The following is a 16,360-nucleotide window of genomic DNA, read 5'->3' as shown; positions in this document are numbered from 1 at the left end:
AATAACGCAAGACATATGAAACTGGAACAGCTGATTTCAGTGGGGGCAACAGACACACATGAAAAGTAACAATAATAAATGAATAATACAGGGCAGGAGCCTTCTTACCCTGTCTGGAATCAGATTTGAATGGCAAATGAGAAACAGGGAGGGAAGAGGACAAGATGTAAAGGTCTGTTTTGAACATTACCATAGACTTGCCCCACCTCTTTCCATTACTGTCACGAAGCATGGCTTTTCCTAGCTCTCTCGTCTTCGTCTCCAACTCCTGAACTTGCTCCAGCAAAGTTTTATGGTAGGTATGCTTGGCCCTGCACCACAAGGAAAAGACAAACAGAAAAACAAAACAAAAAAGCCTCATGAACATTTGTTTTGCTACAAAGCACCAATTTTACCTCTCAGGTGAGAAGTGCAGGGCTTCCCTTTCCCTTGAATGATTTGGGAAATAGGCATACTGTATGCACGTCAACTCAGATTCACAATACCTGGGAAATATTACATAAGAAATGAGAAATCAGAAGGACTTCAAATTCAGCAGAGTTCGGCTGCTTCAACACAACACTCAAAATCTAACCAAGCAGCAAAGCTATGGGACTATGGAGACCTGACACCGCTGCCGTGGGACTGCTCAGGACCCGGGCTTTCAGACAAAAGAGCTGGGATTCATTGAATATTCATGGCAGTAAAACATGATTCCACTGTCTTTTGAGCTATGCGTGGCACTGCCCTGAAAACCTGAGGAGAGTCCCAGATAATAATTGCTATTCAAGCCCCTTTATTTTCATTTATCAGTCTCACATGACTTGGAAAGGCACTTCTCTCCCCACTTTCAAAGTGACAGTAACAAGACTGGCTGTGTCTGATTTTCTCAGCTTGGGGATTCAAAGAACAATCCACATACCACACATGCAACCAAATTTTGGAACTCAATGTCCCTCATGAAGAAACTTGGGCCTTTTTTCCCCAAGTTTCACCTACTGCTCCAGTGTTATTATACCTAAATTACATCAATATTAGGAGAGAATCTAGTCCCCTCTGTCTTGACGCATACAAAGCAACAATACAAAATGCAGGGATCTTTCTCCAACGGGCAGTTTTTGATCAGCTTCCTCTTTTGTGTCACTTAAAGGAGGACAAGTGTCCCATGAGATAATATTGATTTGCATATGACTGCACAGTAAGCCTGAAAACAAGATGGAGCCAAGTCGGCTGAGACACTGCTTGCTTCATGGCATTAAAATAATATTCTTCAACTCTAGAGATGGCAAGAATTTCTTTATAAGTTTTATAAAATTCTTACATGCAGATACTACAATCTTTAACCTCTTTAACCCATGATGTAAAACAATGTCAAACTCCCTCTAGCAGAAAAAACAGTAACTGATGTATATGTAATTAAAATATAATGAAGATGCATTTATTTTTAAAAAGCATGATTCTTATTACTCCTTCTAGGGGGAATAAGAAACAAAGACCACAAAATCTTTGCTGATACTATTTTAGATGACAGTGCTTTGATATTAATACTAAGTTATCCAAGTCCTCTGCTCTTTTTGTTTCTGAATTAGACCCCAATTGTCTCAAAATGAGAAGCTAAAAAACTACTTTTCAAAACACATCTGCATTTAAGAGGAAAAAAAAACAACAAAAGATGAAGCATAGCAAAATCTCGAGGTAAAGAGCATTAGGCTGTACTTAGAAAAGCACTCTATTAATACACACCACCAAAGGTGTATGATATGCAAAGGAACACCAATGTACTGTGACAGAAGAAATCAGTAGCAAGGATATTTTTACAAAGAACAATGTTTCAAGAATGTGAGATTACCAATAGCTGCACAGAAATTAATTAGATTCAAGTTCCTACAACTACTTAGCCTAATGATTAGACTGGTCTCCTCTTTGAGGAAGGGAAACTATAGTGATTAAAATGACAAAGCTTTGAGCTATTAATTTTTATAATCTTTACAGTTGACTTCAATATCTCACTCTAATTTGAGTAAATACATTGACACTTTCACCGTGAACTCATCTCTAACCTTTTAAAGAGACTGTACCTACAACTGCAAACTTGAAGACTGAGCATGTTTGGAACTTAAAATTCTTCATAACCAGTTTTCCCACAGACAAGAACACAGAAATCTACAAGTTTTTCATTCTCTCCTAAGGTTGCATGTTTATCTTGCCATACACTATAAGAGACAAGAGATGCTTCTCTTTTCCCTTAGAGTGAATATTGAATTAAAAATTTAACAGAATAGAGCCTGATCAACAAAGTCCAATTAGTGCAGCACAGCACAAGGAGGTGTTGCACTGATATTTCAAATATGGAAAAAATACTGTTGTCCTGAAGTGTGGGGTACTGAAGCCTTTTGTAAGTAGTGTGAAATGATGAAATATATGGGCTCTGCTGTGGCTGGGTATGCATAAAGCAACAATAATCTCTCAGGTAATTGTTATGCACTGAGTCACTCCTTCACTTGGAAGCAAGAGCATCCATGGAAGGGTCAGTAATTAAGTATTTATGAAAAGGGTCTAAGCTAACCTATCCATGTATTTCTCCAAAAACGCATATTAAAATATGGCATTACAATTGCCTCAGAGTCTGGGGTTGCTCCTGTCAAAGTCAACTGCAACTATTCCACGGACTGCTTGCAACAGGACTGGATACTTCATTGTTTTTTTCCTCACAACAGCACATTATTAACTTTTGATACACAAAAATACAGGTAGAAGATCTTAGCTTTTATGTTCTACTTTACAAGTGGCCCTAGCTGCACAAGTCCCCAATAAATGATGAGATCTTGTGTTCGATGTTACTCTTCAGCTGAAACTTGACACATAACATAAAGACAAACTCACCTTTCCCTCACACACTGGGATATTAAGATCATGGACCATAAGGAGAGGCTAAGGGTTATCTCTGTATTTTGGGTGGCCCTCCCCTTTCCAAGCCAGGGAAGTGCACAGCTTCACCTCAGTGCCCTAGGAGGATATTTAGGGGGTTTGGGAGGCCAGAATCTGCCAGGGAGAAGCCTGGTTACATTCATAAACTTTTCTCAAACATGATGCCGCCTCTACTCTGGCTCATTATCCTCAACACCATTTGAGGAGTCTCATGCTCCAGAGACTGCAAGCGCATGCAAGGATGGGAAGAGGCTCCTCATACCTTCTCTCTTATCTACACTGTGGAGCCCCCCACAGCAAAAAAAAGTACATGAAGATTTTGCTAATGATTGGAAGGCAAAGGAAAATTTTCACTGTAACACTAAGTATCGAGACACGAATTATTAATAAATTCTTGCCCTCTTGCCTAATTTTGCTGGAAAGCACTCTGTGGTTTTATGATTCCCACATAGCTTTGTGGCTCAGCTATTTTGAGACTTCCAGCACCAGTGACATGTATTCAAGTGACATGTGCCAACTGTGAGGAAGCGCTCACCTTATAAAGCTCCAAACATTTCGGTGGTAGCACAACTGGGACTTTTATAGGGCAAAAACCAAATCCAAACCAAGCCACTGAATTCAGAGTAGTGGATCAAAATTAACTATGTGGTATTGCAGCCAAGTATTAATAATAAGCTTCCTTCTCTTTAAAAAGAGAATTTTCCACGTTTCCTTGATTCACTTGGAAAAAAAAAAGTAAATAAAAAAGCCTGGAGCTGCAGAGACCATGGGAGATAAGAGGTGTGTTGACAACTGTAGCCTGTGTAACAAAGAGAACATGTAAAACTAGCTTTTGCTTCCAGCTTTACAAGTTTTGATAGCGGACGCAGCACAGCAGTTTAGAAACAAAGATTTGTATGGATTTGAAACACACTTTCCTATCCTTTGTAACCTTCTTCCAGACAAAAACTCTGTACTGAACTTATGGTTTACTGGGCGTATTTTGTACTGAAATTAGGCATGTACCTTTTGGGTCACATGGATGCTCTTTCTGCGGACATATGCTTCATGTCCAAAAGGAACTGAAAGGGATAAATTCCATGACCATGAGAAGTCAGAGCTGCTGGAATTTTACGGCCAAAACCAGATTCTGCTGAATTACAGACAGCAATGTGCTGTAACCACTGCTGGGGAAATCTGCCGGCTGATTTCCAGAGGCCTTGGGCTGAAGTTTAGAATGGCAGGCCTCTTGGAAAGGAAACAGACCTTTACTCCTTCCATATGGCAGTGCTGATAGCTGTGTCATTTCATTTATCCTAGTTAAAATGTTAATGGTGTTAATTTTTCAGTGATGGGTTAAGAAAAAAAAAAAAAAAAAAAAGTAGTCCTGCTTGGAGAACAGATTTTTTGCTTAATGTTGATAGGAGCCTCCTGTTTAAAGTCTGTTGGGAAAATATCCAGTATATCAATCATACATGTTTGTCTTGAGAGCTTCACAATCTCTGTACATTCTTGGTCTGAACCACTGAAAGGATTATGTTGCTGAGATTTCTCTAAGAAATATTAAAGAACAGGCTGAGTCAGTAACAGAGTTTTAAGTGAGTAATAGCTGAGGATGAGCCTGACTTGGTCTGGCCTGTTTTACAATTTTTGAGTCATTTATGCCAAGACCTGATAAGAACAGAGGACAACTTAGGGACATTCAACTATCATAAAAACATTTCAAAAACTAAAGTGTAATCTTGGACACCTAAATGTGTATTCAATCCCTGATGCTGCAAACAGTTCAGCTCCTCTTTAGCTTTAAGCACAAAAGTAGTCCCACTGACTTCTAAGCAGGAAATTTTAAATAATGCCTGAGACAGGAGCAGGGCCTGTCACGTTAAAATGAATTCTAAGATTTTTTTTTTTTTTTTTTTTTTTTTTGAGAGCTTTAAAAAGCAGGTGACAGATATGGCTAAGTATCTAAATTTAAACATTCTGGCCTCTGCTTTAGAATTTAAAAATAATTTTCAATTGGAGAAACTTGATGAGTGTAACAAAACCCCTCTAGTGTGCTAGACTATTAAATCATAGTTTGGCCTGAACAGAAATTTTACATTGATACCTAGTTTTAATTTTAGCAGCGTAGCTCGTGAAAATTAAGCTGAGGAGGAAAACAGGAAAACATTTAAGTAGTGCTTACTGATTGGTAGATTTGCCTGCTACCAGTTTAATTTAGCTGTGCTATCAACCCCTCAGGAAGAAAGATTGATTTTCAGCATGCATATGACCTGATTTATCCTTTTAAGCCAGTGTTTGAAATGTGCCTGTGTTTGGGAAACTTTCTGCTTTTTCCAGTATTTCCTCCACTTCTCTGTAAAGAAGATTGGTGGACTTGGTAGTGTTAGGTTTATGGTTGGACTCAATCCTAAAGGTCTTTTCCCACCTAAATGATTCTGTGATTCTAAGAATCTTCCTTGGCTGACTGACAGCTCATTCCTGGAGTTAAGTGTTATCTGTTATGATACTTTCACTTCGAGTCTTTGTGACAAGTGACAAGCTAACCTATATTCTCCCTTCACTCCAGCAAGGATCTGCCTTTTTGCCCCAGAGTAGGAATGTCCTGGGTCCTCCTTGCACAAGGTTATTAACATATCCATGGAATAAAATCTTCTTGGTTGTAACACAGCTTTCTAAGGGAAAGGATGAAAGCTTTGGTGCTGAAGACGCTTAAAAGCAAGCTGAACAAAACACCAGAAATTCTCAATGAAAACAATACTTCTACATTTCAAATTGCAATGGCAGAGAAGGTGAGTTACTTCTCTGTCCTGGTTTCACTGGGGGTAAAGCTAATTTTCTTTCTAGCAGCTGCTGTGTTTTGAGTTCGGCAAGAACGATGCTGATAATGCATATTGTTTTAGTTGTTGCCAGGTGATGTTTTACATTAGTCGAGGACTTGTTCAGCTTCCCATAGAAGCTGAGAAGGATCGTAGACAGAACAATAGAATGGCCAATGGAATATTCCATAACATAGACATCATGCTCAGTAACTAAACAGGGGTTGGTTGGGGGGCAGGGATCCTCAATCACTGCTTAGGTCAGGTTGGGCAATCCACAACCAGGTGGTTGGGAACGACTTGTTTGTATTACTTTATTTTGTATATTGTTTTACCATTATTATTATTATTATTGTTATTTTCCTTTTCCCTTATTGTTCTATTAAACTGCCTTTATGTCAATCCACAAGGTTTGTGGGTGTTTTTTCCCCCCCTTCTTTTCTCCTTCTTCTCCCTACCCTTCTGGGGAGGAAGGGGAGAAGTGAGCAGGTGGTTGCATGGTCCTAATTGCCAGCTGGGGTTAAACCATGACAGTCCCTTTAAATCAAAGTTCTTGAAATCGCTTGCCTTTCTGAATGCTTTGAAACCACAGAGTTTTAAGAGAAGGGGATTACACAGGCTTGTATTTCACAAGGGTTGTTCCTCCTCTATGGGCAGGGAAGGAATCATTAAGACTTCAACCTTCGAGACTTCATTACTTCAAGCACAGAGTACAGAGTATTGCTCTTCTCTCAATTAAGTCTTGAAAACCCACTGTTGAAAGAGAACCTAAAAAGCAGCTGACAAAGAACTGTGAGCTTTCTGGTATGGATTAGAGTGCCACATTTTTACTTTTTACCGAACCTTAGTCAAAATGAACAAATTATTTGCTCCTTTTTAGGAATAGGAAATCTCTGATGTCTGATTTAAATTTGCCTTTAACTAAAGGGTATACAACACAAATAATCCTAAAATGACACACCTTCATTACTCAGGCAAGGCTGTCTCCTTCAGATTCAGGACTAACCATTCTTTCACATTGCTGGTTGCATTGGCAGGTAAGAAACTACTCCCATTTCACTTTGCTCCGAGGTCTTCCGAACAGCTATCACCATATTGCATTCACTGAAAGGGTTCATAGTTCTTTACAGAACTATATTGGACCAGACAACATGTGCATACAGAATAACTCTTATAACACCGAGAGGACCAGTTCAGTACTTACGCTGTCCATGCCACATCTTTAACAAGGCATGCAGTGGGCACAAGAAACAAGCCAAACCAGAAGTATCCACATCTTAACACCATTCCAGCCTGTGAAGAAAAACAAACAAATAAATCATGAGTATTTTCAAGCCATTACATGTCAAGTGATTGTTTACAAGGAAAAGGTAGAGCGATGGCATCAAACAGGTACTGCATCCATGGATCTGGGTGATGTTGAAATTCAGTGGTGGTGCTAAGTCTCATCAACTCTTAACAGAAGATAGGCCTATAATTAACAAATGGTCATTTCTCATTGCGATCATTCCTTATTATCTCGAATTCCTTAGAAATTTAAAAAAAAATAATCAAGTGTTTTGACCAACTCCTCCACTGATATTAATTTGTGGCAGACATTTTTCACTCATGGAGAAGTGCACTGTAAGTATATTTAGCTTGCACTTTTGACTATCTTTTGTGCCCTTTGCTTACTCTTTCTACCCACTGGTCTAGATCTCTGAGCAGCATCAAACTGACAAGAAAAAAAATACATTTCTCTCTAAAATGTTTCAGCCATATTCCACTTAAATACAGCACTTCCTGTTCAAACTGCTGCTGCCTGAAACCCAGGCTGGGAAAGATTCACTCCTGTCCCGCAAATGGCTTTTTTTACAAACAAAGAGCTCAAAGTTTATATTTGCTTTTTTCTCATTGTTGTAGTACTTGAAGAAAAAGTTTGGTAGGATTGGAGAAGGAAGGTATCTGGAAACCCTGCAAGTCCCAGCATATAGACATAGTTATGGAACAAAGTTGAAACATAGCACTATTTACAGAAATGCTATTTTAGGTCATTAGAATCTTTTACAGATAAATTAATGGTGACTAAGGCCCAGGGGTTTGCTACACAGAAGACTTGAGATGACCTCACCATCTCCTGCATGTACACACACACAGTTCCTGTAAGAATCATTTAAGTTCTATCGTACATCAGAAACAGAAAAGGTTGTGATTTTTTTCTGTAAGGACTCACATGCAGCACCAAGATAAAGCAGGGGCTGAAATTCTCAACAGCATTTCCAGTGGCTAGCTGCATTTTGCTCTCTTGCCAATTATAGACACTGACATATCCCTTCCCAAAAGCTTTACCTCTCAATATTCCGTATGTCACACACAATACACACACACACGTATCTACCGATGTCCATGTGCGATGTCGCCGAAGGCAGGGAGGTCTATAGCCATGGACACTGAGCTAAAGCAGCTGTCCCACCAGTGTAACGCAGGCTTGGCTGGCTCAGCTGTGCCTCACAGCTGTAGCACCCAAGAGAGGAGCAGCCTGCAACACTGAAGCGTCAGGACATTTTACAAAGTTGAGCTACAGAGCATGGAAACAAACAAAATGTCTAGTATTCTTTGAGATACATTGTGAGAAGAAAAAATTTGTCATTATACCCTTTGTAAAACAAATATGGTTGATCACAAGAGAAGGAAGTTCTACCACTCACTACAGCAAAGCTTTAAAACTGAGAAAAGCTGCCACATTCCACTGTCAGGACATCCACCAGTAGCACCCAACATCTTCTCCCGGTGTTGATCTCTGTTTCAAGTTGTCCACCTCCCAACCCGGTCATATTTAACAGCAACTTGCTGTTGGACTGCCAAGTAGCAAGTATTTCCAAAAGCATTTTTCACTTTTGCATGTGAAATCCTCCATGCCGTTGCTGGGCTGACAGATCCGTGGTAAATCTTGTACTGAAACCAAGAGCAAGCTAGACTGTGCTAAAACATTTATGGACACTTTGCCACCCACACAGACAGTAAGCAAACACATTCCAGTCCCAGAATCAGCTCTCAGTTATTTGTGAGCCCTCATGCCTACTTTTGCATGAGAATGCCAGAAGCATATGGGCAGTTTTGATCTATGCTTATTTAAGGAAAAGGATGTGCAGGAAATAAGAGGGGAAATCTTAACTTTATTGTTAGCCAAAGAGTGAACTGTAATAACACAGTGGCAAAACATAATGAGATTTATCCTCATGCTTCGCTTTTCTTTGGCTGTGACCCTGCAAGTGCTAGCAGTCTAATGGCATCAGCATTTCCACTGACCACCCTTCCATCGCCTGTGCTACTGAAGGCTAAAACAGGGCCATAGTAGTCTATATGCATTTTCTGTTATTTTTGCTTCAAATATTTTATGTTCCACTTTTTGCTTTTCTAGCCAAAAGCAATTCAACACACTTTCAAAGTACAGAAAAATGCGAGTATGTGTTCAGTAGAAGTTTAAATGCTATTATTGTTGCTATACATGTTGACATCTCAATCAACGGCTATGAATTCAGACATCTCATATGTTAAGCTCGACAACAAAAAAATGTCAAGCCAAATACTTTTTGCCTGCAATTATGCCTTTTACTCAAGTATTATTCTGTCCAAAAACTGTACCATAACAGTAAAACTATTCATCACATCTGAACCCTGTGAGACACTAACTTTACTACTGGCAAGGCTTTTTCCATACAACCCTCGCCAAGATTTTACTCCATTCCTGAGCTCGTCTAGATTTCTTCCCTGCTCATCTCTAGTTTCCTCTTGGAGTTACATGACTGCTGTGCTGCATGACAGTGGACTCGTTTGTCTTGAATGCACAGCTCTGCCTCCGAACTCTGCCTCCTCTTCGGCAGGGTTACACCATCTGCTCACAGAACGGGAGCTCCTCAGCAGAGGATTCACTGGAAACCATCTAACACGTTCTGGGGACACCCATAGACAGCATTTTTAGGATATTCTCCAACTTGTGGGATAGAGGGCTGGGGTTATGAACAGACACTATAGTAAGAACACCTATATATCGCAACAAAGCATTCCTCAGGCTTCACAGCTGTTGCTGTGCTCCATTCCAGTCATTCAGCTATTCATGACAGCGTTGCAGACAGTGCTGCAATACACCTCCAGTGAAACGTGGCATTTCCATACCCAGTCCCAATGAGCAACGCCCATCAGCTACCAGTTACCTCCCCCAGACAAGCAAAGCAGAGCTACTAAACAGAAATCACGGAATTGTCAGAGTTGGAAGGGACCTCTAGAGATCATCTAGTCCAACTCCCCTGCTAAAGCAGGATTGCCCAGAGCACTATTTTTTTTTTCTGTTTTAGCTCACAGGCAGAAGGAGAAACAGTTTGTTTTTCAAACAAATTCAAAATTTGACCAGCTCTGTCATCACAGAGGCCCCACAATACACAACTAAGTCATTTTTTCTCTGTCTACTGATGTAAACATTAGTGACTAGAACATCCAAAGCCAACTACCAGAAATCATTCATCACACGGCACCCCCAAAACACTTGAGAATAATGGAAGTCCTCCTGCTGAAGACACTGCAGCTTAAACTGTTGCCATCAGTAGATTGTCTTCCAAGCACTGACGAGGCTGCCACAGTAAAATAGCTCATTTTAGAAAAGTGATAGCATTTGTTAAAATGAAAGAATGGAACAGGAAAAGAAAGAAAAAGCTTAGCTCCAGTTATTTCAACTGAGAAGCAAACAACTTAGATTCCAATACCTTTAATCTCTTGTAAACTGGTTTTGTAAGGGTGGGTATTTTACTTTTTCTTTTAAACACAACTAAAAAAAAAAAAGTGGTAGTCCTGCCCAGTCAGAATGACTAGGAAGATCTGCTCTGTACTATTATTTCAGAAAGCCTAGGTTAAAGGGGTTTTGGTTTTGTTTGGGGGTTTTTGTTTGTTGGGTTTTTTTCTGTTTGTTTTAAATCAAGGATATGTTCTACGTAAGCGTATCTAATAAGGAATAGATTGTTTCAAAAAAATCTTAAATTGCAACACGGAATAAATTTCAAACTCTTATCTCCATTTCACTATTCTTTCTTAGTATGCAAATAAGCATCATTCATAGTTTTACTTTTCCACCAATAGGTGGTGCCACTATTTTCAACAACTTCCAAGGAGAACAACAAGGTCAGAAATGCTCAGGGGTAGGAAGACAGATATCCAGACTGTTTTAGTATTCTTATCACAGCATGGTTAGACAACAACTGGGGATGAATAAATGATTCAGACCAACCAAACAAGGGTCTCAATCATCTTAGATCATTCAAGAAAAGTGAGACAAAATTTAAATTCATATTTTGAATAATTAAAGCTTTTTATTACTTCATTTCCTCATATACCCATGTATCCTAACTCTGACAAAAAATGGACACCAAAAGCATAAGATCACAATCAGAACAGCTGTCTTTGATTTACAGTGTGACAAAAATTACTACTGGAAGTGTGCCTGGATCCTGATCGTAGCTCTCTCCACAAGGCATGGATAAGGACCCAATAAGCTGCTCAATTACGGTTTCACATTCATACAAATTCCAGCTTTATACACTAGAGATCAAAGTCCAACCTGCGATCACAGACAGGTTACTTTTGTCCTCACTAGTCAAACACGGATGATAGCATAGCACTGCCTCTGGCAGCACTTGGGAAAGGAAAAGACAGGGAGGGGATGGCCAGATGATTGTTATGAGGGATTCACATAGGATAACAGCACAAGAAGTGTTCACTGCCATCATTGAGATACTATTGATCTAGACATCTATGGCACTGAAGGATCCAGCTGACAGCAGACACGTGGCTGGAGCTGCAGGTGCAGCTCTAGGACCCTTGACCCTGCTGCTCCACCTGCATTGTCCCAATAATCAGAAAGCAGTGCATCACCAGCAGGCAGTTTAACCCCACCGTAAGGTAGTCAACCGAGGTGCATGAAGTAGACATCTCTGCCAGTACCTCTCTTCCATCAGTTCTAGACCAGTGGTTTGGCCTGAGCACACCACTTCAGAAGGGATAAAGCTGGGGCAGGGGAATCCCAGATGGTCACTCTGCTCCCATCCCACATAAGACAAGACATTTGAAAGCATGTTTGTTATTCAGTCAACGACGACAGTCTTCTTCAAAGCCTGCCTCCGCCTCAGTCCACCGCTCTGAGGTGGGACTCTGAGGGTCTCGGTCTCAGCCATTTTCCCCACTGGTGACTCTGTACTGCTAGCTTGGGCAAACAATCCCACTCCATCTATCTTGAAGTCCCAGTGCCTCACATGGTGTATGGATAAGTACACTATTCTCCATGAGAAGTTCAGGAATTAACACTGGGACACATCACAGCAATGCTCCTACTTTAGTCTGGATGCTCCCAGATTCCTGACAAAGGTTGCTTTTCATTTGCCCTGCAGCAATAGGACTGATTCAGAAATTGCTTTAAAGGAAACAATTTCAGTATAAAGTTAAACACACTCTACTCTTGTTTTTTTTTTTTTTTAATGCTTTTCATAAGAAAATTTGAAGCCTAAATTCAGCAGGAAGAGGAACAGATTCTATATGTGAAGTAACTATCACAGGTTATGAACAATATCACTATGCAAACTCCCCTGAAAATATCCAATGCATTTATAGTTTGCAGACCGTTATCCAGCCCCATTTTCCTTCAGAGAACTGCACCATGCATCCTCTGCACGCTCTGGGTCCTCTTAAGACAGAATGTTTCAGTGACAGCATTGGGCATTTTCCTCATTTCAAAAGACCTGGAAAATTTAAACTTGAAAGGGCAAATATATTAAATTCTTAGCCAAGTGGCTGACTAGATCTTAAGGAGACATTGGACTTGCCACATACTAACACTGTAAGCACATGCCATGCAACAAGTGGAAGATACCGTGTCATATAGCAATCTATTTCTCATAAATTATTCTGAAGGCATCAGTCAGCAATGGCTTTCTCCCACTTTAAATGATAAACCAGCATTTGTTAGATTGAGTCAAAACCTCCTGCTGTTTCTATGCTTATGTGGAATAATCAGGATCTCCACCCCATGATGTTATATTGTGCAAAATACACAAATTATAATTACTGTATTATACAAGATCCTTAAAGTGCTACAAATATCAGACCTACCTTAAAGACCAAATTCTTTAAAACCCAAGTGCAGAGAATTGACAGAGTTTGCTGATGGTCACACAAATCAATTGCAGAGCTGGGCAAACTGCCAAGTCCCTCAATTAAATCATACTATAGAGAGACTGAGCCTAGTGGAGCCCAAGTATGAAATACAATCAATATCCAAGAATGCAGTCTCAAGGATTTTCCCTGTGCATGTTGGAACATAATCTAGCCTCAACATGAGTCGCTGCTTAAGAACTTTCTCCCCCCAATACAACTGCAGCCAGCTCCAGGCTGGACAGATTTACTAGATTCAGGGCTGACAGGTGTGATGAACAGATTTACCAGCTCCCTCTTCAACAAGCATCTTGGCTGGAAATGTGCCTAAAGAATATTCCCTATGGGTTAGTGGCAAAGTGTTAAAAAATGAGGAAAAAGAATTTGATTTCCCCTCCTGCTTACACCGCTGGGAGTCAGGAGTACCTCAAATGAAATCAGTGGAGCTCTACCACTGAAGGGTTGGCTGGATATTTCCATGTCTGAAATAAAGATGTGCAATGTTTTCCATAATGTAAGAGCTTTCATTCTAAAATGACTCAGATGAAAACAATGACCTCACTGGCTGGCTGGATTTAACACAATGACACATTGGTCCAGTCTCAAACCTATTTCCTCCCTCTCCCAGTCTCCACTCATACAGTTATATCCCCCTGACAGCAGCAAAAGGAGGAAAGGAAAAAAAAAAAATCATATACCTCACTTGGGTATTTTACCCCTTTTCCTCAGTTTTGCCAGTCATACTTAAAACCATATGGAAGTCTAGAGTAAGAAATCTATCCACTGTCTAGCTTCCATGACACAGTTGTCAAGCTTATTGCTAATTTTAATGTAATAACTGGATATAGACATAGGAAGGGACGATGGCAGCCGTACTTTGAGCAAAAAGAAAAATGCCAACACAATATCATAAAGGCATACGTTTGACATTCCTAGAAAAGCCCAAGATACTTCGAGACATAGGTCTCAGTCAAGAAGCTTTTCATTAAAGAAGTTACTAGTTATGATGGTGAAAAAAACATAAAAATACAAACTCAAGTACAGAAGGAAGGAATTTCTTCACTTTGAGGGTGGCACAGCACTGGAACAGGCTGCCCACAGAGGTGGTGGAGTCTCTGTCTCTGGAAGCATTCAAAATCTGCCTGGACATGTTCCTGTGCAACCTGCTCTAGGTGGACCTGTTCTGACAGAGGGGTTGGACTAGATGATCTCCAGATGTCCCTTGCAATCCCAAATCATTCTGTGATTCTGTCAAAATCCAGAAAAATATAATGGCAACTCAAAGATGACAAAAAGCTTGCTTGAAGTAATTTCATGATCACAGAATTCCAGGAATTGGCAATACAAAGCTACAAAATCAAAAATTAGTATCTTCAAGGGGAAAAAAACCCACAAAACCAACATAACCTGACAAACACTGCCATGATTTTTGAGAAACTAGTTAGAGCTATAACACCATATGAGCACAGTGAAATCCTCAGATCTTCTACTCCCTTTCTTTTTCTTGTTAGGAACTCTTTTCCATAATGGAAGAATACAGCAAGTTAGCAACTTATTTTTATTCTATTTCCTAATGTAATTTACAGAAATTAATATTTGATACATCAATGAATATATTATTGGCCAAATGTCTCCCAAAGGGTGTTAATAAGCTCTCTTTTGTGTTAACTAAAAACATATTCTACATATGTAGCCTTGCCTGAGAAAAAATTACTATATCTCATTACTTAATTAGTATACAACACTACCAATTAAACAAGGAGCCTGCCCATTTTACTCTCCATTATTAGTCCGATAGCAGAGAATTAAGAAAATTAATCAGATAGTGTTTTAATTTGATTTTATGGTTCACTGGCAGTGTAAACTGATGCAATTTCATACAGGCTATCATTACTTTCTCATTATTGGTTACATTAAGCTCAACAAAAAATGTAAATTAATGTTTCTTCAAAGTCGTTTGGAGAAGATTATTGGTTAAAAATTAGTAGTAAAATCATGCTCCATGTAAATAGATACAAATGGATTCCTGAAATTTTATTAGAGAGCACAGATCTCATTAGCCAAAGAACCTTCTCCTTAAAGTGGATGAAATACCTCAGTAAATATTTAGATAAATGGCACCAGGTGCTAATTATTCTTACTGGTTAAAACAATCTAAAAATATCGTTCTGTATTAGCCTGAGCTCCCCCAACACAAATTAAAATTACTGAATAAAAGTCATTACTTCCTCTACACAAATTCTTGTGGACTATGAACACCTTGTAAAAACACCTGACACAGAGGACACTGTTCATGGCATCCCAGATTTATTTTTCCTCACTTGAGTCAGGCTTGATACTACTCTGAATCATAAGATAGTTCATATTTTCTGAAATGTCTCCAATTAGATGGTTGTGCAACACAATATAATCTTATTTTATTGCCATTTAAGATGAACTCACACTGAAGTATGTGGGGGAGTAGGCCCATAGGTAGCCACCTGCTGATGGGTGGTGACCTGCTGTAGCTTCACTGAGCCCAGGTAAAATCTGTATGAAATTGTGCTTCCCAGTATGAAAGCAAAGTCACTCCTAAAGACATTTTTTTTTAGAGTCTTTGCAGTTTTTCTTTCCTTCCCCTCAAACTGAATCAACACAGGCATAACTAGAAAGAACAAAGTAAATCTGAAACGGTAACTTTGATAGACCTGACACTGAAATAGTTTGTCTTGTTCACCGTTTAATACACTTTCGTATAAACATCTACTCTGCATATAAAAAAAATTTATTCTTTACATTATGTTTCTCCTTTTGAAGTCATGTTCAGCATGTAATCACTCTTGTTTGGTGCCTATAACTTTTTCTGTGCAGGTTTTAATAGTAACCACTCTTGCATAGTAGCTGCCCTTAGCTAATAACTGTGCCTTTCTCATGAAAGCTGCAGGGGAAAAAAATTAAATTTTACAGAACCTACCTTTGAATTTAAAACTCCAAGGGAGCAATTATGTTTAGCAGAAGCTGTTCCTTGCCAGTGAAGATATAAGATATTTGTACAACCTGCCAAGTTATACCTACAAAGAGAATCAAAACCTTCAAATTTCCTGGCTTTGTATGTTGAAATTTTCCAACTGTGATACTGCAACAGCACTGGCTTCCTCACACAGAACACATTTGTTTCTAGATATTCCCTCTGCCCCAGTATTAGCAAAGTAGCATCCCTGAGTAAAAAGGTACGCTATCAAGAGCAGAAAGATTCACTTTCAGGCACCCTGATCTTATTTCACCTTATGTCACAGTTTCATGGTATGAATTTGGGCATCTCTCCTAACCTCAGAGAAAACATAGAAAATTTGGTCAACCTCACTGGAGTGTTCTGAAAATAATTTTTTAAACAACCATTTAAGTAGTATATTGAAAAATAGCTTTTTTATATTAGTATCAAATAACACTTCCCATGATTGTGTTGTGGTTTTGGTTTTTTTTTTTTAATCACCTTTGAGGTC

General features: G+C 39.3%; 1 protein-coding gene across 3 annotated transcripts in view; it reads right to left on the bottom strand.

Annotated features, from left to right (window-relative positions):
- Positions 1 to 16,360, bottom strand: part of ATP8A2 (ATPase phospholipid transporting 8A2) — a 341,299-nt gene that overhangs the window by 23,847 nt on the left and 301,092 nt on the right. For all 3 annotated transcript variants that reach the window (XM_074153982.1, XM_074153972.1, XM_074153990.1), the window contains 2 exons: positions 6,910 to 6,998; positions 207 to 311 (listed from right to left, as the gene is read on the bottom strand). In XM_074153982.1, coding sequence (XP_074010083.1) covers positions 207 to 311; positions 6,910 to 6,998 — 194 coding nt within the window. The remainder of the gene's footprint in view (positions 1 to 206; positions 312 to 6,909; positions 6,999 to 16,360) is intronic.

The sequence above is a fragment of the Numenius arquata genome, chromosome 1 (assembly GCF_964106895.1).
Source record: "Numenius arquata chromosome 1, bNumArq3.hap1.1, whole genome shotgun sequence".
In the NCBI taxonomy this organism is placed as follows: Eukaryota; Metazoa; Chordata; class Aves; order Charadriiformes; family Scolopacidae; genus Numenius; species Numenius arquata.
Note: the sequence above shows the minus strand (reverse complement) of the source record. Positions and strands in the feature narration are given on the sequence as shown.